At 38.2% G+C, this 24,417-nt stretch overlaps 3 protein-coding genes across 4 annotated transcripts; 1 reads left to right on the top strand and 2 right to left on the bottom strand.

The window, feature by feature from the left end:
* Positions 1-2,825: 2,825 nt before the first annotated feature.
* On the bottom strand, positions 2,826-4,241 carry LOC122007413 (protein PSK SIMULATOR 1-like). Its single transcript, XM_042563280.1, has one exon. The coding sequence runs from the start codon at positions 4,239-4,241 to the stop codon at positions 2,826-2,828; it is 1,416 nt and encodes a 471-aa protein (XP_042419214.1).
* Positions 4,242-9,335: 5,094 nt separating this feature from the next.
* LOC122005087 (protein RETICULATA, chloroplastic-like) lies at positions 9,336-17,405 on the top strand. 2 transcript variants are annotated; one of them, XM_042560005.1, is made up of 9 exons: positions 9,336-9,555; positions 9,790-10,473; positions 10,553-10,651; positions 10,737-10,957; positions 12,290-12,359; positions 12,520-12,599; positions 16,056-16,120; positions 16,575-16,770; positions 17,127-17,405. In XM_042560005.1, the coding sequence occupies exons 2-8, from the start codon at positions 9,829-9,831 to the stop codon at positions 16,766-16,768; spliced, it is 1,374 nt and encodes a 457-aa protein (XP_042415939.1). In that variant the 5' UTR covers positions 9,336-9,555; positions 9,790-9,828; the 3' UTR covers positions 16,769-16,770; positions 17,127-17,405. The 2 variants fall into 2 exon arrangements, with proteins under 2 accessions (XP_042415939.1, XP_042415940.1); XM_042560006.1 differs by lacking the exon at positions 9,336-9,555 and adding an exon at positions 9,557-9,697.
* A 2,858-nt stretch (positions 17,406-20,263) lies between these two features.
* LOC122005086 (BEL1-like homeodomain protein 9) lies at positions 20,264-24,031 on the bottom strand. The gene is made up of 4 exons (XM_042560004.1): positions 23,125-24,031; positions 21,927-22,318; positions 21,167-21,227; positions 20,264-20,986 (listed from the first exon to the last, which is right to left on the bottom strand). The coding sequence occupies exons 1-4, from the start codon at positions 23,692-23,694 to the stop codon at positions 20,459-20,461; spliced, it is 1,551 nt and encodes a 516-aa protein (XP_042415938.1). The 5' UTR covers positions 23,695-24,031; the 3' UTR covers positions 20,264-20,458.
* Positions 24,032-24,417: the final 386 nt, after the last annotated feature.

Below are 24,417 nucleotides of genomic sequence, written 5' to 3'. Positions count from 1 at the left end.
AGTGTAAAGTGTTGATTTCAAGAGGAATTATACTCATTTTTTGACATTTTGTATCTAAAAAAAAATCTGAGGAGCAATTAGGTAATAATATTTATATGAGGGAATTGAAGTAAATAAAACTAGATACAAAAAAAGTTAAGGAGTAATTAGATAATAATATTTATATGAAGAAATTAAAGCAAATAAAATTTTAAAAATCAAATTTATTTTGAATGAAAATTATTATATGTAAAATTAAAATTATGATAGCAGATTTTTCAACTTCACTATGTCTACTGTCTCTCTCCTCAGGCGGGGACAAAATCTTGTTCGGATTATGCTGACAATTCTGTCAGTTTTGAAGTGAAACATTAATATGAAGGATTCGAACATATATATATAATGATAAATCACCACGTAAATTGAAAAGCACACCCTACGAATATTTTATAAATATGTTATAGTTATAAATGAAACCATGAATGATTTGATAATCCGAATATTTTATTATAATACCATAACCTGGAACATATATCAATATATAAAAAACAAGAAAAAAAAAAAGATGGCATATTGCTGTCATTTGAGTGCAGATTTTAGTTTTTTATTTAATTAATAGTTATATATTTTATATGCATATGTTATCAAATACTAAGGGTGTAAATGAATCAAGTCGCTCGTGAGCTATTCGAAGTTCGATTCGATAAAACCTCATTTGAGCTCATTTAATGAGACTCGTTAAGATAAACAAATCAAGCTCAAGCTTCACAATATTCGGCTCGTTAGCTCGTGAACATATTCGTTAAGCTCATAAATCAATTTTTAAATAAAAAAATAATAGTTTTAATATTGAATTTATAGATTTTACGCTCTACCTATGAAAAACATAGACAAATATATTAAATTTATTTATTAGAATAAAATTATAAATTTTAACAAGAATATTATAATTTTTTAAAAATATATAATTTAGTTTTTAATGAATATTTAAATTTATAATTTATATTTATTAAGCTCGTTTACGCTCGATAAAAGCTCGAATAAGCTCGTGAGCCATGAATATATTCGTTAAATAAAGCTCGAGCTCGGCTTGATTATAGACGAGCCAAACTCAAACATCCAAGATCTCGGCTCGGCTCGGCTCAATTACACCCCTATCAAATACTACTGTAATATATATTATTAATTAATAATTAATGAAGTTAAAGGTACTTCTATGATTTATATTGAGTTTTTTCTTTCAGGACATTAGACGATAAACCAATTTAGAGGGTGTTTGGCTGAGCTTTTATAAGCTCTCGAAAACAGTCTATAAGCTGTTTTGGAGCTTATAAACTCTTTAAATTTGTTTGATAATTTTATTTTCAAACAGCTTATAAGTTGTTTTGGAGCTTATAAGCTGTTTTTAAAAAAGTATAGAAGACCCTACTTTTTAAAAAAAGATCTTATTTTAATAATTTATTTCTCTAAAATATCCTTATATAATTTCATAAATCCCCATCTTATCCTCCATAAATTTTTATAAGTTTAATATCTTTTTATCTCGGTCGACTTTTCTTCCAACGTTGTGTCATCTTCTCCGCCAACGCCTCTTTCTAATTTTCTCTCCCCCAGTGCAGAAATTCGCCCAAAACCCTCTATTAATAAAAATCTCAAAACCCTCTATTAATAGTATTATACCCTTTTTGACAATTTTATTAATAAAAAGATCTTATAATACCAAACACATCAATATCTTTAAGTTGATTGTAATAAGTTCACCCAAACACTTTAACAACTTATTTTTAAAATAAGACCTAACAACTTATAAATTTCTAAAACAACTTATAAATTGTACGATCTTATAAGTTATTTTTAATAAGTTTAACCACGCACCCTCTTAATTTGCCTCCAACGTCCATCTTTATCTTTGCTATTTAGGTTCGTCTATTGACCATTATCCTTCTATACATTAACAATAAACTTTTGTTTAACATCTTTTCTAATTCATTATCCCTTTGACTGCTTTTCACAATCTCACGATAATGCTATTTGTGTGTTCTCAACTTTATCTTTGCAATTCAGGTTCTGTTGTTTGTTATAGTTTTTAGATAATTTTTTGTTTTTTTGAATCATAATTGATATTCTAATTTTAAGTTTACGTAAATAACTCGATTACTGTCTAGTGACTTGGCCTTTTCGTGTGATGAGGAGTTTAACAAAGTCATTTCTCTTTGTGGAGAAAAAAGTTGGAGAACATGGACCAAATCAATACAAATTTGGTGATTTCCAAGTCAAAATTGGGTGATTAAATACTTAAGAGACAAATAAAATTGGCATTGACATCTTCTCAGATCAGATTGCAACAATCTAAACTTTAGAAACCAGTTTATATTATTTTGAAACATCATGCGCCAAAATAATAATAATAATAATAATAACCTATTCCAACCAGGGAAATATTCAAACAAGTTACAGCCCCACAAACACAAAGCAGAGTTGCTCTCTCATGAAAATTTTAATGTTTTTATGACTACTTCAAGGGGTTAGGCAGTAACATGTTACTACAGAGTCAATAATGAACACGAGCATGACAGCAACTTAAGATTGCGGACGTTCATACCTGCAATTTACAGATCAAACGCTCGCAGAATTCAAAAGCAACAGGCTAAAATAAAATTTCCCTATGTTTTTCTCTACTCTTTTCGGCAGTTTGCACGCAATCGCGTGTTAATTCAACAAAGCCGCAAGAAAATGTCTATACGCTTAATATCTACAGTCATGGAGATGATGAGCAAAGAATAAGGTTGATTTCAGAACTGCCTCGGCGTCGGCGACTGGCTGGATAAACTCATCGCCATTGATGGTCACTCGACCTGCGCTTGCTCCTGGTACCAATGCGCGCAGCTCAGCCCGACGAGGACCTCCACGATGGCGGCCTCAGTCTTCTCCTGATCGGCGAAATGCAGCGTCTGCAGCAACAATGCCCGCGGCCTTGTGTAGAACCTCTGCTCCATATAGTGCTCCTCCTGCCATCGGAGGGTGTCGCGCGCCACCGGACTTAGCCAGGCCAGAATCCGCCCCACCGCTTCCCGCCACCCTTCAGCCATCGTTGCGTCCCGCGTCCCGCCCTCTCGCCGCCAGCATTCCCTCAGCTTCGCCCTCACTGCGGTTCGCATCCCCGACGGCAACATCTCATAGAGCTCCTCCCTATCCGCCGCCGCCGCTTCCTCTCCGTCCTCTGACATCGATTTGCCTAATTTCTCAGCGAGTTCGATTATGTTGGCGTATCTCAGCGCCAAGCCCGAACCGCCGACGGTGCTCGGGCCTGCTTGCAACAGGTTGCGCATTTCGTCGAACCACTTTTGAGACGTGTCCTTCCGCATGACAATGGGAGCAGAGTTGCTCACGATGGGGACTTCCTTGGCCGCCGATGGCCGATGAATCGGACCCGAAGATCGCTTGGTGAACAGATCGAGACCGCCTGGGAGCAACGGGAAACGGCTATAGTGTCTCTCGGGCGGCGCAGGCGGAAAGCCGAGGACGTAGGGACCAAAGACGAAGCAGATCCTGGCGAAAACGGTGATGACAGCGCGGACCATCAGCTCAACGATCTTGTCAACGCGCTTGCTCCATAGAGATTCCTCCTTGAGCCGGCGGACCTTATGGCGCTGTGCCGAGACCACCTCCGACTGAACCGTCGAAACGCCTGGTTGCTGCTGCTGCTTCGGAATCGGCCCACTGTGACGCTTCTGCTGCTCAACCCGCAGCTCCGCCGCCTCGAGCCCGCCGAGCTCCTCCATCTCCTCGTACAACTTTGATGCCGCCGCCACCCATTTCTCCATATTCTTAAGCCGCTTCTCGACGTCCTTCTCGGTGGAGCCGAGCCCGAGGCGGTCCACCTCGGCGACGCGCCCGAGGCGCAGTGCGCCAGCCTTGACGTCGTCGTAGAACCGATCGAATCTGCGAAGGATAGGATCGCGACACTTGGGGCAGAGGCGGGCGACGGAGGTGGCAGCCTTGTCGAGCTCTGCGAGGCTCTCGGCGCAGGCGAGACGGAGGAGGAAGGACTGGTCCTTGGACGTCAAGTAGGCAACGCCCTGGGAGCGCATGCTTTGGCGGAGGTGGAGGAATTGGCCCTCGGCGAGGGAGCGATGAAGGGAGACGAGGCGGGCCATGGCAGCGGCCGCCTCGAAGGTGAGGATGCCGACGACGGGACTATCAGCGAAGTCGATGCTGCCGATGCGGCCGCGGAGGTTCTCTAACACTTTAGGGACGCCCATGGCGGTGCTTGTGGAATTGATCGAGATTAGACTGGAATTGGGAGAAGGATTCGGTCCTTGATTGGGGATAGATGGATAATAAGGAATAGGCGGAAGAAGAGGTGTTCTTATCGTTTCCGCATCTCGACGGCCGACGTGGAGTCGTGGACGCGGTTGCGTAAAATCCGACGGGAAAGAGAGAGAGGTTGATCAAATCAATCTCGATCAATAAATTCCAAATTCGGTCAGAGAAAAAAGCGCAGGGCTTTGACTTGGGCAAGGGCGGCGTTTTCAAGTAGCTGACGCAAGATATTCACCTACCCTTTTAAGTGTTTTAGGTCTCAAGACGAGACAGAGAGTAGCCCGTTTGTCCTGTCCAATCCTTAAGCAGGTGGGTTTGAGGAACACTTATTATTTGGCGCCGCTGCGGATTCGGAACGCACATAGAAAGATGCCTAATTCACAAGTGTTTTATTTGTAGACTCAACCTTCGATTGAAATTCGACAATTTTTATGAAACAACCTAACCGGTTTTATATATTATCCAGTAAATATATCCATTTTAAAATTAACTAAATCAATGTATCTCATCTCATTTTCTTTCCTATAATACCCTACTTTCTTTTTATTTTAATTTTTAAAAAATAATCTCTCAACCCACCTCTTTCATCTATATTTTCTTCATTTTTAGAGCATCTAACAACACAAAGAGACATAATAAGTCAGTAATACTAGCCAACTAGAGGTGTAAAAATGAACCCGATTCGATGACCCAACTTGAATTAATCTAAAAAAAAAAAAAATCAGGTCCGCATTGAGCTTTTTCTAGGTTAAATCGAATTTTATTTTAAAAATTAAGATATTTTTATGAATATTAATATCATATTTGTATGCTAATGATAAAGTATTGAGATAAAAGTGAAGAATTATAGGGAAAATAGTAAAAAAAAAAGTCATTTTGAATCAGATTGTTGGGTTATTCGGGTCAAGTTCGGGTTGGTCGGATTGAGTTTAGGAGTTTTGGGTTAAACTTGAGTTTGGGTTGGGTTAAAAAAAAACTCAACCCGACCCTACCCACTTGAATTGACATTCTTATGGCCAACTCTATTGATTTTAAAAGAGACACTAGGGATGATCTTTTCTTATCATTCCATCCCAACTACATTCATTCTCTTTTCATGATTTCCACGCCGTTGCATTATTTTTTTATTTTTAGCATTTTGTTTCTTTTTCGGATTTCATATTAAAGATCTGAATTTTGTGTATTTTAGGTGGTTCTACTGACTTCGTCGATTCTTTGCCGGAAGACAACTCAAATCGCAAGAGTGTCAGTGTGTCCCCGGTGGTAAAGTAAGTTTTTGATTTCATATTAAAGATATGAATTTTGTGTATTTTAGGTGGTTCTACTTTTTTGACCAGTAGTTATTTGATAAAATACCAAGGTGGATGACGATAGAGGAAACCCGTCGAAATGGAGATCAAGAAGGATGAATGAGAGATTAGATTTTTTTTTAAAGGAAAAAAAAAACTATATCTGTATGCATTTGATCAAACTTCTTTGTATTATTCAATCTTATCATTGATGTTGGTCTGTGTTTGAGATTACTAATGGATGTTCTGTGTCTTTTTTAAGATTGATTGTATTATCTTTTGAGCAATTTATTTATTTATCTTAAGGAGCTCATAGAGAATACTGAAGATTATTGATTAAAAAGTTAAATCACATACTATATTATTTTAAATATTATATACCATTTTATTGTAACATATCAAAAATAATAAAAATAAACAGGGTCATATGTGTTGCTGGTTTTCAAAAATACTGTGTTATTGATTTTCGAAAATCAGCAAAAACATATTGTTGTTGATTTTCAGAAATCAGGTGTTATTGTTGTTGATTTTCAGAAATCAGCAACACCTGTGTTTCTAGTCTCCGAAAATCAGCCCTGTATTGCTGATTTCCGAAAATCGAAAGTTATGGATTCTCACGGGACGCATAATATATCAACGACAATTTATCAAACAACATAAGTGATTATGAGTTTTCCAATCACAGCATCCTGAGCGAGCATGTGGCAGGTGGGGTGAGTTGCACAGGGACTCGGGATTTACGCCCCGACTACCCTGAGTTTCGACCCCGCGACCTCATGTGGCAAGCATCCCACCACATACCAACTCGGATGACCTGTGGGGTCTGCTAATTTTTCAAAATCAGCTACACAATATTGTTGTTGATTTTTCAAAATCAACTATATAATGATGGATTTTTCAAAATTAGCAACATAATATTGCTGGTTGAAATTGTATATAATATCGGAAGATAATATAATTTGTGATTTAACTTTTCATTCAATAATTTTCAGCATTCTTGGTAAGTTCCTTAAGATAAACAAATAAATTACTTGAAAGATGATACAACTAATCTTCTTTTGATAAACATATTAACAAGCACAAAACATCCATTACTGTTCTTAAACATAGACCAAAATTAATAATAAGACTAAACAATACGAGAAAGTTTAATCAAATATATACATAGTCTTATTATTTCCACTAAAAAAATTCTAATCTCTTATCCATCCTTCTTCATCTCTGTCTCGATGAGTTTCCTCCATTGTCGTCTGCATTGATATTTTATCAAACAACTACCGACCAAAATATAGTACCATCCTAAAACACACGAAATTCAGATCTTTAATTCAAAATAAAAAACTTAACTTTGCCACTGGGGACACCAACACTCTTACGACTGAAGTCGCCTTCCAACGAAGAATCAAGGAAGTCAGTCTCATCCTCCAAAAACGTTCATTTTCCTCCTCTCGTGATCGACTTGTCGGACTTTATCTCTGACAATAACAAGAAACTTAAAAAAAAGACCAAATATTGGGGAAAAAAAAGGCAATGCAATGGGTTGGAGATTATGAAAAGAGAGTGAAAAAAGTTAGGATGGAATGATAAGGAAAGATCACCCTTGACAATGTACAACCACTGTAGGTGCTTCGACGAATGAGGAAACAAAGATTAAAGAGGAGGGTTAGGAAATTAAGTTTTTTTAATAAAAAATAAAATAAAAAAGAAGAGGGATATTATGGGAAAGAAAATGAGATGAGATGCATGTTTTAGTGGATTCTAAAGTGGGTACGTTTTTTAGATAACATGCAAAATCTACTACATTGTTCGATAAATTACCAATTTAAATTAATTTATTTATTTTTATAAAAAAAATGAGATTCCAAGGATGAGATTAGGAGTTAGAAATTACTTGAGATGGGACGGATCTTGGGGCTAATTCGACTCTCAAGTTAGGATTTACTTGAGATGATGTGTGAAAATCGAAGGTGCAGGAGAAAGATAGAACCTGGTGGAGAATTCTCTCAGAAATTGGAATTTATTGTTTTTACCTTCTTGAGTACTTATATGGTCTTCTGAAAAGCATATTCATATCAGTTAGAATATTATCATAATAGGGTTTGAAGAGGGGACCATATTTGATGGTCATTGGTTACCTTCTCACTCACCTAACACCGCATGTCAATAGAAGGGATATCCAGGGGATCGGATCTGACAATCTCATAACCGCCGCCCCACCATTCTCAAGATGTCATACATTTTGAAATATTCATTGTTACCGCCAGTGAGCCCGTGTGGGGCATAAGGATATGGAAAATGACATCAGTACAGAGCGACCGTTGAGGAGATGATGCCAGGATTCACCTTTAAAGGAGAGCACTAACAACTGAAGTAGAGAGAGATATCGTCAGGGATGACGGGTAAGACTGAGAAGGAGTCTATTGCTAATACGGAGTCTGAGACTTAGGGTCAGTTTACTTGGGAGAGCGGAAACTAAAACTAAGGAAAAGTTTCCGCGGTGAAAAAGTCTTCGTTGTTTATTTCATTAAAATTTTTAGATGGAAGAGAAATGTAATCCATTAACGGATGATTTTGGAGCCAAAATCGATCATCTCAAAATCGGACGGAAAACAGCAGATGTGGAAAAAATGACGCATGTACCCCTTTTCATTTATAAAATTACACCATATACCAAAACAATATGACGCATGCACCCTTTTTAACTCATAAAATTACATGATGTACCTAATAAAATGACGCATGTACCTTTTTTTATTTGCAAAATTACAATACATGAATCCACCTTCCTCTATCAAGATAAACAAACATGTAAAGAAAGGAATTTCTTCACCCTTTCTCTTCTCTTTCTCCGAGGATAATTTTCTATTATAGATTCTTTTCCCTTCTTCATCCGCGCTTCAGAGTAAACAGAGCGTTAGAAGGAGTCTAAGAATGAGATGAAGTCTGATGTTGAAACGGAGTCTGAGACTGAGATAGAATCCAAGACTAGGAGCGAGTCCGAGACTATGATGGAGTCTACTATTGAGATAGAGTTTGAGATTGAGAGAGTCCAAGACCAAGATAAAGTCTACTGTTGAGACGAAGTCTGAGATTGAAATAGAGTGGATGAGAATACTTATCAGATTTGATTATATCTGCATCCCACCGGAACGGAGTTGATCCTTATGTAAGTTAAATATGACTCGGTGTAACTTTGATTGATAGATTAACATCACCGTAAGGGCAGAAGGAAACCCGAGCATCACTTGTCATAAACCTTAAAATTATAAAACGCATTAAGTTTCATGATGTTTTTATAGTCTAGTCTCATTGAGAACCTGAAAGAATCACTTTGGGCAGCGTAAACAATAAAGTCGTCAATACAGCTCAATAAAATAAATGGCTAATAACGAAGTGAAAATGATTTTAAATATAAACAATTATAATTGAGTATTTGGCGAACAAAATACTTATTTAATAATTTTGCCCACTTCTAATCTTTCAATTTCAACACAGTCACCAGTGTGCCCCGTTCCTTCGATTTTAGTTAAAATAAATCAAAGTTAACATTAATTATCAATTTTATGTTAACAGCATGTAGGAGTGGTAGACACTACCAACCAAAACAGATTTAAGTTTATTTTTTATTTGTTTTTGAATTAAATTCGTTGAATCTATTTGGTCCTTGATCGGTTCAGAAACTGGTCCGGTTTTAAAAACAGGGTCTTCGGACAACTTTTTCACTACATCGGTTCGTCTCGTGGGACTGAAACATGTGGTCACTAGATCCTCCATCTTCAACCGTCCGCTTTTCGTTAATTCACATCTTTGCCGTCCATGCTTCCACACACTTCCCTGCAATTGGTTGCGTCCCGGAAGAGAAATCGGGTGCGCAGCGACGCGCCGCCTCTTCTTTCATCGCGGTGCCGCCTCAGCGTCTAGCTACCGCGTCGATCACCTCGTCTTTCGGCGAACTCTCTTTTCGGTATTCAATAGCGCGATTTTTCTCAACCTTTTCGTTGTTACTTTTCGTAGTTTCAGTAGATTCTTGTCCTGTTCCTCGTTTTTTTTTAAATGGTAAGAACTAATAGCTTAGCATCTGTCGCTGTATGCTATAACCCGATCAGGTGCGTTTATTTTGTTTGTTTGATTTCCTACCCACTGATTCTTATGCTTCTTACCAACAATATTACTATTTTTTCATAATTTGTTCGTGCAGGTTAGGGTGTTTCTACGGGAGAGTGGACTAGTGAAAAAAATGGAAATGGCGCTGTCTTTTTCGAAGTTTGGATCACTCTCAACGTCTGTGACGGCTGATGGCTACAATAGAATCAGTCTCATCAGTTGCCGGAGTAGAGATGGTACTGTAGATGTTATTTGTTACGCACAACCGGCCAGACTTGCAAAGGGGATCAGCTTACGCTCGAAAGATACTTTCTTGGCCTGTTTTAGAGCCGAAAACACTGAGATTTGCTTGAATAGGAGGCAACTCAACACCACCATCAGATGCGAGCTGCCGCCTTCAGCAGAGGTCAGCTCGGGAGAAACAGTCAGTAGTTTAAAGGGCTCCAGTGATGCACCTCTAAAGAATTCTATTAGCATTACGGAGGATTACCACGTAGACAACTATAATGGAAACGAAAGCAAAGACATTCTTGATGGAACAGGGGGTGACAGGAAAATTCCACCTGGAGGAGGAGGGGGAGGAGGGAGAGGAGGGGGAGACAGTGGTGGGGATAATAGTGGTGGTTATGAAGAAGAAGAATTTGGGCCACTCTTGAAGTACGAGGAAGTGGTCAAAAAAGTAGAGGCTCACAGTGCGAGTCTTCCTCTTGACATGCTTGAGGCTGCTAAAACCAGTGGGATCCAAGAGCTCCTCTTGTATAGGTACTTGGATCTGCAGGTATTTCTCAATTCTGAGTTCATGTCCAGCCACATAATCTCATACCAGAATTATTTTAACCTTTTGTGATGTGTGGAAGGCATCAGCTTGGCCAATTGGTGCGGCAATGAAATATTGTGCTATGTTTCGTAACCGGATGCTTGCTGACCCATCTTTCCTTTTCAAAATTGGCACTGAGGTTTACTTAAATTTATTTCTCTTAGTATGTGAATCACATATAATCATGACATGATTTATTTGGAATGCTCTTTGGAATGCTGCAGATAATCATTGATTCATGCTGTGCAACATTTGCGGAAATCCAAAAGAGGGGCAAAGATTTCTGGGCAGAATTTGAGTTGTATGCTGCAGACCTCTTGGTAGGTGTAGTTGTTAATGTAGCATTAGTTGGTATGCTAGCACCATATGCACGCTTTGGCCAAGTATCTACTTCAAACAGCATATTGGGACGCATAACACGTGCTTATGGGGCTCTCCCTAGCAGGTATGAGCTTGCCAGTTCTGATTTCTCATTCCAGCCAAAGATTGTGATGCTATCTGAAACACAAATTGACTCTTGTAGTCATAAATTGGTCATTATTGGAAGAAATATCTTGTGATGATCCTTCAAATCATCTGTTTCCACTGATGGGTTTTTAAGATGCTCATGATTGAGAACATAGAATTTCAATTATGACAAAAATAGAAAAATATGACTCCAATTACTCTGGTGAACAATGTTTGATGTGGATTCCTTAATATACAATTGTAATAGGTAAAATGCAAAAAAAGGATAGAGATATCTTCATCTAATTTGCAAATTAAGTTATTTGGAGTTTAAGTGTAGAATAACAAAAGGCTACAATTAAGCTATTTATACTACTATTAGATCTTTGAACTATTTTTTTTCTTGTCGAGACTTGTCAGATAGATAATGTGATATATGCAACTTTTCCCATATGTACAGTGGAAAGTGATTAAATTTAAGGCTAAAGTAAATATTGTCTCTCAGACAATGAAGCTATATTCCACGTGACTTTAAAGTGGCATGAGTAAGACATGAGGAAGGTGGATTTAGTCAGTTATTTTTTGCATTGAAAGAGAGACAATATATTGCATACTGGCTGTAGTTTTGGAATTTTGTGCTCACAGAATGACAATTGTCATGTGTGATTCTTTATTCATTTTCATAAAATGAAAGAATGTGGTTTTTATTTGAAGGGAAGGGAAGGAAGATGATCAGTGGTGTGATATGTTGTAAGTTTTAGATTTTAGAATGAAAGTTACAAAGTGAACCAATTAATTTAAATTAAAAAGGAGAATTGGAAACTGGCGATGGTTTGATTGAGAGCAAGTAAAAGAGAAAGGATACCAGTGGTCCATGTAATTATCAGTGCTGTTGACACTTCACTCCAACCAAAGTCAGTTGTGGGAATGGTTCTGTGATCTTTAGCCGGGTAGAAGGATTTTTTTATCATTCCCATGACTAATCTACTTGCTAATCTTCTGTGGAAAAGCTATTATTTTATGTTGGTGATTTGTTTCACTGACTCAGTGAAGAAAATGAACTGCCTTTGCTGCTACCATAATGAATCTAACAAGAAGCTGAAAATACTGTATAATGATTCTGTCATGTGTAACTTTTTCAATCTACTTGTATTTCATGTCTATTTTTTTGCATCAAGGCCTGCATTGTTGTTCTAGTTGAAATCACACTCTTAGCAATTAGTGTGATTATTAAATTTGTTCTGTCTTGTTAGTTTGTAATTTAATTTCTTGCTTCTGAATCAATTAGCAGAATCCAGTATGTTAAATAACATGAATGCTTATAATACAGTGTATTTGAAGCTGAAAGACCAGGATGCAAATTTTCAGTTAAACAGAGAATGGCGACTTATTTCTATAAGGTATTATTGTGATCAAAAGAAGTATTATTACTCCTTTTTTGCTTTAGGGTGTCAATTGTGAGTTTCAAGCAATGTGACAGTATTATTTTCAGTTTCTTCTCATAAATTAATTGATAAAGGGATGTGTTATAAAATTATAGTTAACCTGCTTTGCAACCAGGGTTTCTTATATGGAACGGTTGGATTTGCATGTGGACTGATAGGGCAGGGCATTGCAAATTTGATTATGACTGCCAAAAGGTCAGCTTATCTTAGGCATATATCAATATCAGCATCAATAATGAAACTCTTATCCTAGTTTGCTTCTTTCTGTATTAAATTGGACCTTAAGTTGCATGTGCACCTAACTGGTACTTGGTAAATTCCAACATTATATGTACAATTTTCCTTGTTAGTAATTCCCTTTCATTCCAAGCAAAATGGAGATATTTTATTATTTGTCTCTCTTCTATAACCTGTTACAGAAGACACACTATAAAGAAAACTCATTAGTAGCCTAGCTTAGAGGAGTGGTTGAATGCAACGTTATATATATAAGTAATTGAACCCACAGAAATAGGTAGATGAACAACTTGTTGAGAAAATAAATAAATGAAGAAAATGTCTGCTAAGCCCATTAATGCTGGTATTTGGCAAGTATAATGGAAGGAGTGGATAAAAGTGTACTGTCTCCTAACACCCTCTTAAATTGGAGATGCTTGATGCATATGCTTATGCAATTTAGACACAAATTATTTCGTTATGTGAGAGTCAGTAAGTAAATCAACAATTAGCCCTGCAGTTGTGATGGTAATACTGAGGAAAATGACAATCAATTTAAATGTGCCTGGTCCACTTATGAAAAGACATTGATGCAAAAAATTTGAACGACACTTTTATTCACAATGTGTAGAAGTGGGTGAAAAGCGATGAAGTATGTCGATAGCCTACAATGCTGAACAACTTAAGTAAGTTGAGGTATCTGGTACACTATAAAGAACGCTCTCATGAGTGACCAAATTAGAGGAGTGGTCAAATGCAACATTGTATATATGTAATTGATCCACAGAACTAGTAAGATGAACGACTAGGTGAGAAAACAAATAGACAAAGAAAATGGCTGGTAAGTCCTAATTATTAGTGCACGGCCTCAAATTGTATAAACTATATAAACTTTCTGAGGAAAGAGAAGTTGCAGACAATATACTAGAGCTTTGGAGAATATTCAATTTTTTAAAAAGGAATAACCAACCAAGCTTATGTCCTATTCTAACTAGTTTTCTCATCAGGCAATCCTGCACAACACCACACAACCACAAGAGATGACAGTAAACCCTAGTCAACCAATTGACCAGTAGAGACTAGGTTCATTGATAGATGTTGAAAATGAAAAGACATTTTTTTAATCATCAATTGCTTAGAAGGAATGCTATCAAAGGATGTTGCAGAAACAAGATTTCCATCAACTTATTTGTTTTTTTAGAGGGGCTGATAGGTGTGTGATATTTTGAACTAGAGAAAAAATGAAAATATTATCATAGGATATTGCAGAATTTAGATTTCCACCAAGTTATTTTCGTTTTCAGAGGAGTCGAGAGGCGTCAGATACTTTGAACAAGAGAATTGAAAATCTTGTATTTTGATAATCTGGAATCAAAGAGCCAAGTGTTTGAAAGATTATCTTGAAATTGAGTACTGGCAGATCTGGCTAATCATCTCCAAGCACACTTGACATTAATTGAAAGCAGGGAAGTAGTGTTAGAGAGTCATTTTTGTGGTTTCTTTTTGAATGCATGTGCCATGATATTGGCTAGGAGAATCATGAACAATATGCCCATTCTTCTTGCAATAGCTGCAATCTTCCATATTTTACTGCCAAAGAGAAACCAATATCAGATTGCAACTGGATTTGGTTGATTGTTGGAACTTGGAAATCAGGATCTGATGCAACCGACATCAGACCTGCAGACACCAAAGAGCACGGTGGATATGGAGAATGCGTGATCAAGTGACACATAAAGTCATGGGTGTTTCATTGGGCAGCGTAGAGAGGATCCAGAAACCATTGTCAAGAGCCCAAAGTAGAATGAGAAACTAGGAACCACCAAAAAGACCCAGATCAGACAAAATTGGAGGATGCATCTGGTGTCCCTCCAAGCGTGCAATTGATCAGTGTGAGATTCTCAACAGTTAGTTGCCTAGGCTGCAGTGGAGAGAGTCTGATCTGTAACAGCGGATGGTGAGTGAGAAGATGCCCAGCTATTGAGTCTGGGCGAGGCAGGAGAACAGCAAAGTCAGATCAGTGGTGGACTACCACTCGTTGATTGAGGTTGAGGAGAGTCTGGTTAGGATGGAGACTTTAAGGAAGATGATAACTGCCAGAAGATCTAGTGGCTGCAAGTACCTGAAGGACTCAGAGTTGGATGTGGGCTGGAAGTGAGGTGTATGAGAATGGGAGAGCATAGCAGATGAGGAGATCTCAACAGGAGATTGGGACAGTACAGTGATTAGTAGCAGGTCTGTGGACGCAGAGGAACGATGTCATTAGGAAGTACTGAGAGAAGCTCTAATACCCGATTAACATGTTAAAAATGGAATTGGAGAGATTCTTGTGTATCTCTTTGTTTAACAAATACAAAATTATATATACAAGATTGTTTCATAGAAAATGGTAAGATGAACAGCTTGCTCAGAAAACAAAGAAAGCAAGAATAACAAAAATTGAAGTGGGCTTGGCCTTCCTCTGAAACAAATATGCATACAAGAAATGTCTATGATGTCTTCATGTGAACTTAGATTATCTAAGTGGTTGCAATTGTCCCCAATGAGTAAATGACAACAAAATATTATAGAGGTAATACATTTTTACACTATGCACCCTAAAGAAACTATTCAATTGCATCCATTAAAATACTATGTCATGGTAATTGAGCTATTATTTTTCTTATTTATGGGTCATTAAGTTTATAAGGAGTGCACGTATTATATTTTTATCATCAGAGATTCCATAAATTTGGACATAACTTGTTTTATATTTTTCAAACATGATCTTATCCATTTGAGCTCCATAACATGTTTTTGTTCAAATTAGTCTTTTTCTTTTTGTATTTTTTTAAAATTCATTGATAGAATCTGATCTAATAAGTAGATATTTTTACTGTGTTTCATCCTGAATTCCTCACACAGTTAGTTAAAAATTCAACTTCTATATGATAATTTTGTACCACCTACAAATAGTTGAATTTTGCACCACCTACAAATAGTTGATCCTAGACCTGCATCTCTTACTCATGGGATTCTTGTTTTGTGTATGGCTGGCAGCGCTTGGTGTTCAAGATATATCTATAACATGTCTTTAACTTTACTCCCTACTACACTGGTGAAAATGGAACCCATAGCATTACAAGATCTTCTTTAGATTCACTGAATGACTAGAGTGACTATATTCAAAAAAATGTTTGTGAGCTTTTCCTCTAAGATAATAATTGTTTGCTTCTCTTTTTGATTTTATAATCTAATAATGCATGATTTGAAGCTGATTGTTTGGAACAATTGGTAACTGACTTTATGACTGCCTAGTAAATATCTTTTTGTGTCCTTGCACTTGATACAACTATCCCATTAAAATCAAAGAATCAAATGCAACATTCAAATCTCCTACACCACTAGTGCTTCTGCCTTATGATGCATCATTTATGCTATATCTCCCATGTGCAGGAGTGTAAATAAAAAAGAAGACGATATTCCAGTTCCACCCCTGATTAAAAGTGCTGCTCTCTGGGGTATGCTTTTTAACAAACTTCCATTAACTCTGAATTTTCAATGTTCTAATGCTACAAGTTATCAAGGTTACTATATGTATCCAACATTAGTAATCATTTGTCTCATTATTAACACGTTTAAAAGCATATATAGTTCTATGCATGGAACTGCATTCAAGGTTTTCGTAATTTTCTTTAGCAGTCATTCCCTATGTGAAACAACTGGTTATAAGCCAAGACTAGCTTCCTCAAAAGACTCGCAAACAATCTGACATTCACAAACCAGTAAATGCATGATTTAACCGGCCTACTATATGACAGTGATGCATTTTTAGCCAATACTGCATGGCACTCTATGCTGTCAATTAATATACCATAAAAGCAGTATTTGGTTTTCTTCAGTACATGCAGGTAAATCTCAGACATGTCCCTCAATAAGGCTACTTACTAACACTAACCTCCTTTGGATTCACAGGTGTTTTCCTTGCTGTTTCTTCTAATACTCGTTACCAGATTATAAATGGCCTGGAACGTCTAGTTGAGACTTCGGTTGTAGCAAAACAAAGCCCATCCATTGCAATGGCTTTTACTGTTGGTGTTCGCTTTGCCAACAACATCTATGGTGGAATGCAGTTTGTTGATTGGGCCAGGTGGAGCGGCGTCCAATGAGGGTATGTAATTGCAAGACTTCATTGCATAATTATGTGGATTATGTATTGTCTAAAGTTTGTGCTAAATTGTCCAACCTATTGCTTCTAGTTTAATATCATTCATTCTCAGTGACCTTTCCAATATTTGTCCAAGAAATGTTCTCTTCTTCCTTAATTTTTTTATCACAGTGCATTGAACTTTAATGTTTTATCCCCGACTGTGAAATATTTTTAATTAACTTTCGTAGTATCAATGATGACACGGTATTGTTTTAGCACGCCCTTGTCTTAACTTCTGAATCCAAAAGTTTTTGTAGTTTCACCATCATCATTATTATTAATTGAATCGTATTGAATGCGTTTCTTGGTACATGCAGGGATGGATCGTCTACGAGCAAGCTTTTGTCAGATGGATCTTTCATTCTAGGTCGGATGCAGCACGATGTTTCTGGGAATTAGGCTTGCTCAAATGAGCAGAGTTGTTTGACTTAGTTTCCAGTTGTTTGTCAACAGTAGAATTCTAGGGGTTTTTAAAGTTGTAACCAGGATATGCAATCTTCTCAGAGCTATTGCATCTCATTTTAATGCGATTGATTTAATAGAATGGCTTGAACTAAATGTAAAACTTTAAATTTTAGAAAATTTGTTTTATATAATAGGAAAGATAATAGGGGAACGATGAGGTGGGTTTTGTTCGATGATAGAAGTGTAAATGAATTAAATCGCTCATGAGTTATTTGAAGTTTGATTTGATAAAAGTTCGTTTAATGAAATTTGTTAAGATAAATAAATCAAGTTCAAGTTTCATAATATTCGATTAGTTAGTTTGTGAATATATTTGTTAAGTTCGTGAATTAATTTTTATATAAAATAATAATAATTTTAATATTAAATTTTTAAATTTTATATTTACTTATGAACATATAGATAAATATATTAAATTTATTTATTAGAGTAAAATTATAATATTTTTATTAAAATTTATAATTTTCTTTAAATATATAATTTAATTTTTAATTAATATTTAAATTTATAATTTATATTTATTAAATTCGTTTAAGTTTAATAAAAATTCGAGTAAATTTATGAGTCATAAATATATTCATTAATTAAAATTTAAATTTATAAATAAATTAAATTCAAACATTTAAGAGTTCAGTTGATTATATCCATATATTATATCCATAATGATCAAATCTTAAAGTAAAAATAGAAAACATTTATGAAATGGAAATGAAATATAAGCCTATTGGAAAGTTAAATGTATGAAAGTCAATATTATGAACATATAAAAATAATACTAAATGTGGATGTATAATAACACCGTATGACCATAATTGAAGATCCGGTTATAGCAAATAATAAACGGGAGAACAAATTCGAATTACAAAAACTTTATGGTGTGTGATGCGGCGGAATTTTACGATCCTACACGTGCCTCGCAGGATAGAAAATTATATTGTTTTATCAGTCAAGAGCCGGTAAGTGCTATGTAGGGAGGGTCAAATTGATCCTAGAAGAAACATAAAGCATGACTTCTTTCTCAGTAACGGACATTATTTTTCACTTATTCTCATATTTCAACCTCATCTGTCGATCAACATCATCTTTCTCTCAATCCTGGTTGTCTACACATCTTTCAATCTCGACTTCAATTGCCTACATTATCTCTATCTTGATCTCAATTGCTGACATCCTCTCGAACCTATCATCTTCCCAGTCTTACATTTTGATTTTATCTATTCTCAAGATCACACCACATTAATTTTATTTTTTTTCACTCTCAAGACATATCTATGTCATGTACGCTCTTAGTATTTAGTATTGAACCTATCATATTCTTAGTTTCAGTCTTATATTTTAATTTTATTTATTCTCAAGATCACTCTACATTGATGTCATCTTTTTTCACTCTCAAGACAGATTTATATCCTATAGAGTTATCAAATATGATCCCCTACTGACACATGCTGAATGAGACAATCATCAATTATGGGATCTAAACCCCTCATCTGTTCCTAGTATGATGATATTTAGTCTACGCGAAAATGTTTACTTGACAATTATACAGACATTCATAAAGGTAACGATAAGGAATTTCAAATTCTCTTCAACTCCATCAGGTTGTTTCATTCTTTTTTATTTTCATTCTTCAATATATCACCTTAAATAAATTCTAACTTAAACATTGGAATTATATGTCAGGATCCATCTTTAATATCATTCTAACCATCTCTTTTGAGTAACCATCTCTTTTAGTGCATCTAAGGTTTTTTCATCTCCTCCATCGACAGTCAACGAATTCGTTGGTCAGGTTTATCATCCATCCACGATATTTGACCAAATTCTGTATTTACCTTTCGGGAGAGAGAAAAAAAAAAAAACAAAGTGAGAAAACTAAAGTCAAGGGAAAAGGATTAGGAGGCAACAGTTTGTTTCCGTTTGTTTACAATTTTGCCCTTACATTCTCTAGAGTCGCCTTCGAACTTGCCATAGAAGGCAAGATGGATGGAGACCAAATAAGGCGGCAGCAGTGGAGGATGTGGTGTCGGAACGCACGCTGGGAGGCAGCGGCAAGAATAGGCGGGCGGAATACGATGGAACGTGGCGAAGCGGCGAAATGCACGGTGTAACCCGGCGGCGCTGGGAACAACGGAATGCGGCAGCAATGGGGTGAGCAACAAAATGAAGAACGCGCGGTGGAACGCGACAATGCTAGGAGCAGCGAGACTGGTGGGCATCGGGAATGGCCGAACGCGACGGAGTCGAGAGCGACATGATGTGGCGGCACTGGTAGAACACGATACCTAACGTGCGGCGACGGAACATGAAGGCGCGAGGAGCTACGACGCTCGAGGGACCGGCTCACGGTCGATTCTGCGGCGCTCGACTCGATTCCGCCTGTCACCCACTCGCTCCTCACCTGCGCTGGCCGCTGGGTAAATCGCGGAAGGGAATATGACAGCTTGGGACACGACACGTAGAAAATTACACGGGCGGAAAAAGAACCATGAACGAGAAAGAGCGCGCGAGGCCGGGCGCCGTGCGCGTCTCGTTAACAGCGCTCCTAATCCCGCCAGAATGTATTGCGATCGGCTCTCGCGGGCCCGTGGTTTATTTAGGTCGCGTACAAAAAGTCGAGGACGAGGGTGGTTTTATCACTATCCACCACTGCAGGGAACACCCTGGAATGCTCATGTCATTTCCGAGACACGTACTTATTCTAACCTCGCCTCGCATCGCCTCAGTACAATGTCATTTCCAAGGCACAGCCAGATTCTGCAGTCTCAACTTAATTTTAATGTAGTTTCCGTCCGGCACAAAACACTACCTGCCACTAATTAATTTATTGCTCCAGTTCTCTGATTAGATCATATGCATGGAACATCCGAACATGGATGGAGGCCCATACGCCAATGGAGCAGCATCAAGTACTTCTTGCCTGAATTTAATTAACTAACCGTTTTCTATTAAGTTGAGACTAGCCAATGGGAGCACCGAAAACAACGCTACATTTACAAAAGACAATATTACTCTGCCCATTATTTAAATAATGTTGGATGCAAAATTAACCTTAAGAGCTCTGCTATGAGGCCTGACGTTTTTGTATATGATAATTGACATTAATTAGTAAAACATCAAAATAAAAGTTCATCTTACAAGATTCATAAAGGATTCGGCTTAATATATATATATATATCTATGTCACTTACCCGACGAAATCATGCAGTAAACGACCGCCCACGTCCTTCACCAATTGCCTCTCTTGCTCTGCGCCGAATGCACTCGCCATGTACGTCTCAGTACACTCATCCAGGCCAAACCGGCGAGGCACAGTGAGAGGAATTGGTTCAGTGAAGCAAACCCCGTTGTTTTGATGCAGGCCGAGGGTAAGAGACACTCCGTTGGCTAAACCATTGCCGGCTCCAATTCCAACTCCAACATTATCATGGTTCGACATGTCGTGGCCAACGAAATTGAGCACTGATTCGTGGATGTGGTTGGGCATCGGAGCAAGATTATTACCCTGGATGCCTCTGCTCGAGGAGCACCGATTGTCTTGACCACCACGAAGCGATTGAGCATCAGCTGGATTTGTCATGCAAGACGATGGCGGCTGAGGTTGTTCCTCGGTGACAGCAGACATTTTGTTCTTCTGCCGCATCTCCAGGGAGTAGATATCCTCAACCATAGGCTTCCAAAGTCTTACCCTTGCGTTGATAAACCAGTTTGAGACCTGCATTCTCAAACCACAATATTGTTAATATTAACTACTATATATTCTACTAATGGAGATGTACTTTAACTAAATAATAATAAGAAAAAACGGATTTATTAATACTCTATGTTGAATTCTCTCTCTTTCTCTCTATATATAAAACATATCCATTACAAAATACATGTCCTGAGTTTATACCTGGTTTCTTGTAAGACCAGTTTGTTTGGCCAAGTTCTGCTTGTCCACATCAGTAGGATACCTGGAAAATAACAAGATTAAAAGATCATATATTTAAATTACTTATATCTCCAAAATATTGGGGGTAAGCATGCTTCACTTCAGAGTTGTATCAACCGATATAGATTAGTCCATCCAATTAACAATTTAACTGCTGAATCATTGCCTAGTGACTCATTTTGATATTGGTAGAGAAGAATGATTGGACATAGCGATGGCAGAAGCCAGCTAAGACAAGGTGAGAAATGCCCTTATCTAAACCAGCATCTTACATAATTCGTATAAGATGTATCATAGGGATGCATTGATTAATTGACTTTGGCATATTATATCATAACCCCATGCAAGCATGTAACCACAGACAATCACGTTAAATCTAAATAAAGAGCAACATCTGACATTTCTACAGTCAATGATTGTAACACAAGCAAAAAAATAGCCAATACATGATCTATTCATTAAGGTATGGATAATCAGGTTTTCTGATCACATGAAATGTTTTTTTTTCCATTTTGGAAAGTTTATAAAAATCAATTGCAACTACATCTTGTTAATGATCCAGACACACGATATGTAAATTTTCAGGTGAGATTAAAAGTCTTCAGCTCTAGTGCCAAATTGAAGACCTAATTTCCAACCAACGTTTGTAAAACTATTATATGCCATTGATCCATTAAATATTCATCGCAAATATCTATAGTTCAAACTAAAGCCTACTTACGGATGCAAGAAATGCTCGAAAAGCCATGATCGAAGCACAGACACCGCACGCTCAGGAAGTCCTCTTTGTGGCCGCCAAACATGTGGATGTGGTTGAGAAAATGCAGCAGCTGGGCTACATGTCGATCTCTGATTATGATGATGATGATGATGACTAGTTTCAAGCAATCCAATGTTTGAAATATTATCCCCATTGATGCCTTGATCTCTGAGGCGCTTGCTTGTTTGATGAAACTGATGGGATATGCTGTTCTTAAGATATCTGAAGTTCCTAGACATGGCACTAAGGGCCATCAGTGCATATGGCGCAGCGGTACTCAATCCCGCAACAGATTCAAATGAAGTGATGACAGTTTGTACTTGCTGGTAGTAGTGCTTGTATCTTCTGTAAACCTAATAAAAAGCATCCCTTGAATGTAAACCAAATATATTCATATATAATACGATTATTTTAAAAACCATAACTGAACAAATAATTCTGTTCAAATTTAAAAATAACAGATATTATCTGAGAAAAACACTTAAACTTTGGATAGTTCTGCTGCATGTTCCATTTTTATCGAGATCTAGGAGGGGTATTCAAAGAATAATTTTATTTGATAAATGTTATTGGTAATGTGGATTTGGCCACAGGTTAGGAACATATACGGTATATAAATTAAAAAGAGCGGATATTTAACTGCAAAAGAAGAAAACAACAAGTCAATGATGATCTGTGGAACAACAGCATTTAGATTACTAGAGACGAATATAAAACATTTTTTAAATCAACTCTTACATATTAACGCACATGCAAGAACTGATGAACCTAACTAATGAGTAATTAAATGTAATCAACATCAGATTTAGATTTATTCCAGAAATTCTATATAACGCAACACGACAGGATTCTTAAGATACATTGGCATCAGACTTCATATATCTTGTCGCCTACAGCACAACCTGTCATTTCATTAGAGAAATTTACGTATCATTTAAATCTTGTCATCATGAGCACAGGATCACATGATCTCACTAGTTCCTTGGAAACCCTAGATTGATAGACACAACGCCGAAGACCTATGGCCGCGCAAATTTTACGTATCTCAAGAAAAATTCGGCTCGCTCAAATAACTCTTTAATTAGTTATTTATCTTAACGAAAATTTTAATGGATATTCATATTAACGCTAAGAATGAATTATTTTCTGATGCTCTCACCTCATCGAGCAAGGAGAGCAGCAGCCTCGAGTTTCTCCACTGCTGTCCCTCCTTCCCACCGTGCTCCGGCAGCGCCCACTCAGTCGGCGGATCCACCTCTGGGTTTAATCCTTTGACTCCCTGACCCTCCACGTGACACACCTCCTCCAGAAGCTTCCGCGCCGGTTCCAGGAACCGCGACCGGCTCAGCACGGCGGCGTAACCAGTGAAGGGCCCGAGCTGCGTGGGCCGGGACTGCGAGGAGAGCGTGAGGGAGAAGCCTTGATTTTGGATCTGGTTGCCGGAGATCGGGACCGACGCGCCGCCGGCCACGTGCCCATCGCCTCCGTAAGGGTAGGAAACGGAGGGCAGAAAGGCCGCGAGGGAATTAGCCGGGTAGAGCGGCGACTGCTCGTGGAGAATCGAGGCTACCGGCGGCGGCTCGTCATCCTGCGGGAAACGGAGCTTCTCGCGCCGGCTGTGCTGCGGCACGTGGTAGAAGCTGTACATCTGCGGTTGGTGGCGGAGTAGCTGCAGTTGCTCCTCCCCCTGCCCTCCTCCTACTCCGCCGCCCCCGCCGAAAGAAGTCATCGCTCGATCTGTCGAACTGGAGAGAGTAACGGTGGAGAATTAGCCCCCCGCTTTTTGTTTGTTCTCTCTCGCTCTTTCCGCAGCGGAAGTGCAAAGTAGAGAGAGAGAGAGCAGAGAACTAGAGAAGGGGGAGAGAGGGAACAGTGAATAGTGAATAGTGAAAGTGAAAGTGAAAGCGAAAGCGAACCAGAACAACACACTATAATCACGCCCGTAAAAATTTGATCCGAAACCGTCAAATTACGGGTCGAATCTTATCGCCAAGATGAACTCGTGTACAACTCTTTCACCGATCGCGCACGTACGCTAGCTCTTCGAGCGAGCGAACCCGCAGGTCCCCTCGCCTCGCAGGTGCGTCGCAAGTGACTGCGGGTGAGGGGTGGACGTCACCGAAGCGCGAAGCGCAGAGAGGACCCCGCGGCCGACGACTGGTTCCATCCGCCACTTAGCTGTCGCGCGGGCCGGTTCAGGGCCAGGCAGACGCCATGTCAGCCTCCGTAACGCCGTCTCTGCAGCTTAAGATTATGATGGAGTTCTTACGACGTCCAACGAGCATCATCCTCGTCTACGTGTCGCGTGGGTATTACGGAGGTGTTACGGAGGTTATATATGGTGACGTCGTCCTCTGCTGCAGGCTTGGTTCACGGAGTTCATATAAACTGAGCGCTGTGCCGATTAATATATGTATATATATAATTAATGCAGTATGCAGTGGGAGGGAGT

This window comes from Zingiber officinale, chromosome 7B (assembly GCF_018446385.1).
Source record: "Zingiber officinale cultivar Zhangliang chromosome 7B, Zo_v1.1, whole genome shotgun sequence".
NCBI lineage: Eukaryota > Viridiplantae > Streptophyta > Magnoliopsida > Zingiberales > Zingiberaceae > Zingiber > Zingiber officinale.
The sequence above is the reverse complement of the archived record's forward strand: the minus strand, read 5'-3'. Positions and strand labels throughout refer to the sequence as shown.

Bases quoted from the DNA above. Each gene is read 5' to 3' on its own strand.
- LOC122007413 (XM_042563280.1), bottom strand. From the start codon at position 4,241: ATGGGCGTCCCTAAAGTGTTAGAGAACCTCCGCGGCCGCATCGGCAGC.
- LOC122005087 (XM_042560005.1), top strand. From the start codon at position 9,829: ATGGAAATGGCGCTGTCTTTTTCGAAGTTTGGATCACTCTCAACGTCT. The intron at 12,360-12,519 runs GTATTATTGTGA...CTTTGCAACCAG, and splicing joins TGGCGACTTATTTCTATAAG to GGTTTCTTATATGGAACGGT. The intron at 12,600-16,055 runs GTCAGCTTATCT...TCCCATGTGCAG, and splicing joins TTGATTATGACTGCCAAAAG to GAGTGTAAATAAAAAAGAAG.
- LOC122005086 (XM_042560004.1), bottom strand. From the start codon at position 23,694: ATGACTTCTTTCGGCGGGGGCGGCGGAGTAGGAGGAGGGCAGGGGGAG. The intron at 21,228-21,926 runs GTAAGTAGGCTT...GTTATTTTCCAG, and splicing joins TTCGAGCATTTCTTGCATCC to GTATCCTACTGATGTGGACA. The intron at 20,987-21,166 runs GTATAAACTCAG...TTGAGAATGCAG, and splicing joins CTGGTCTTACAAGAAACCAG to GTCTCAAACTGGTTTATCAA.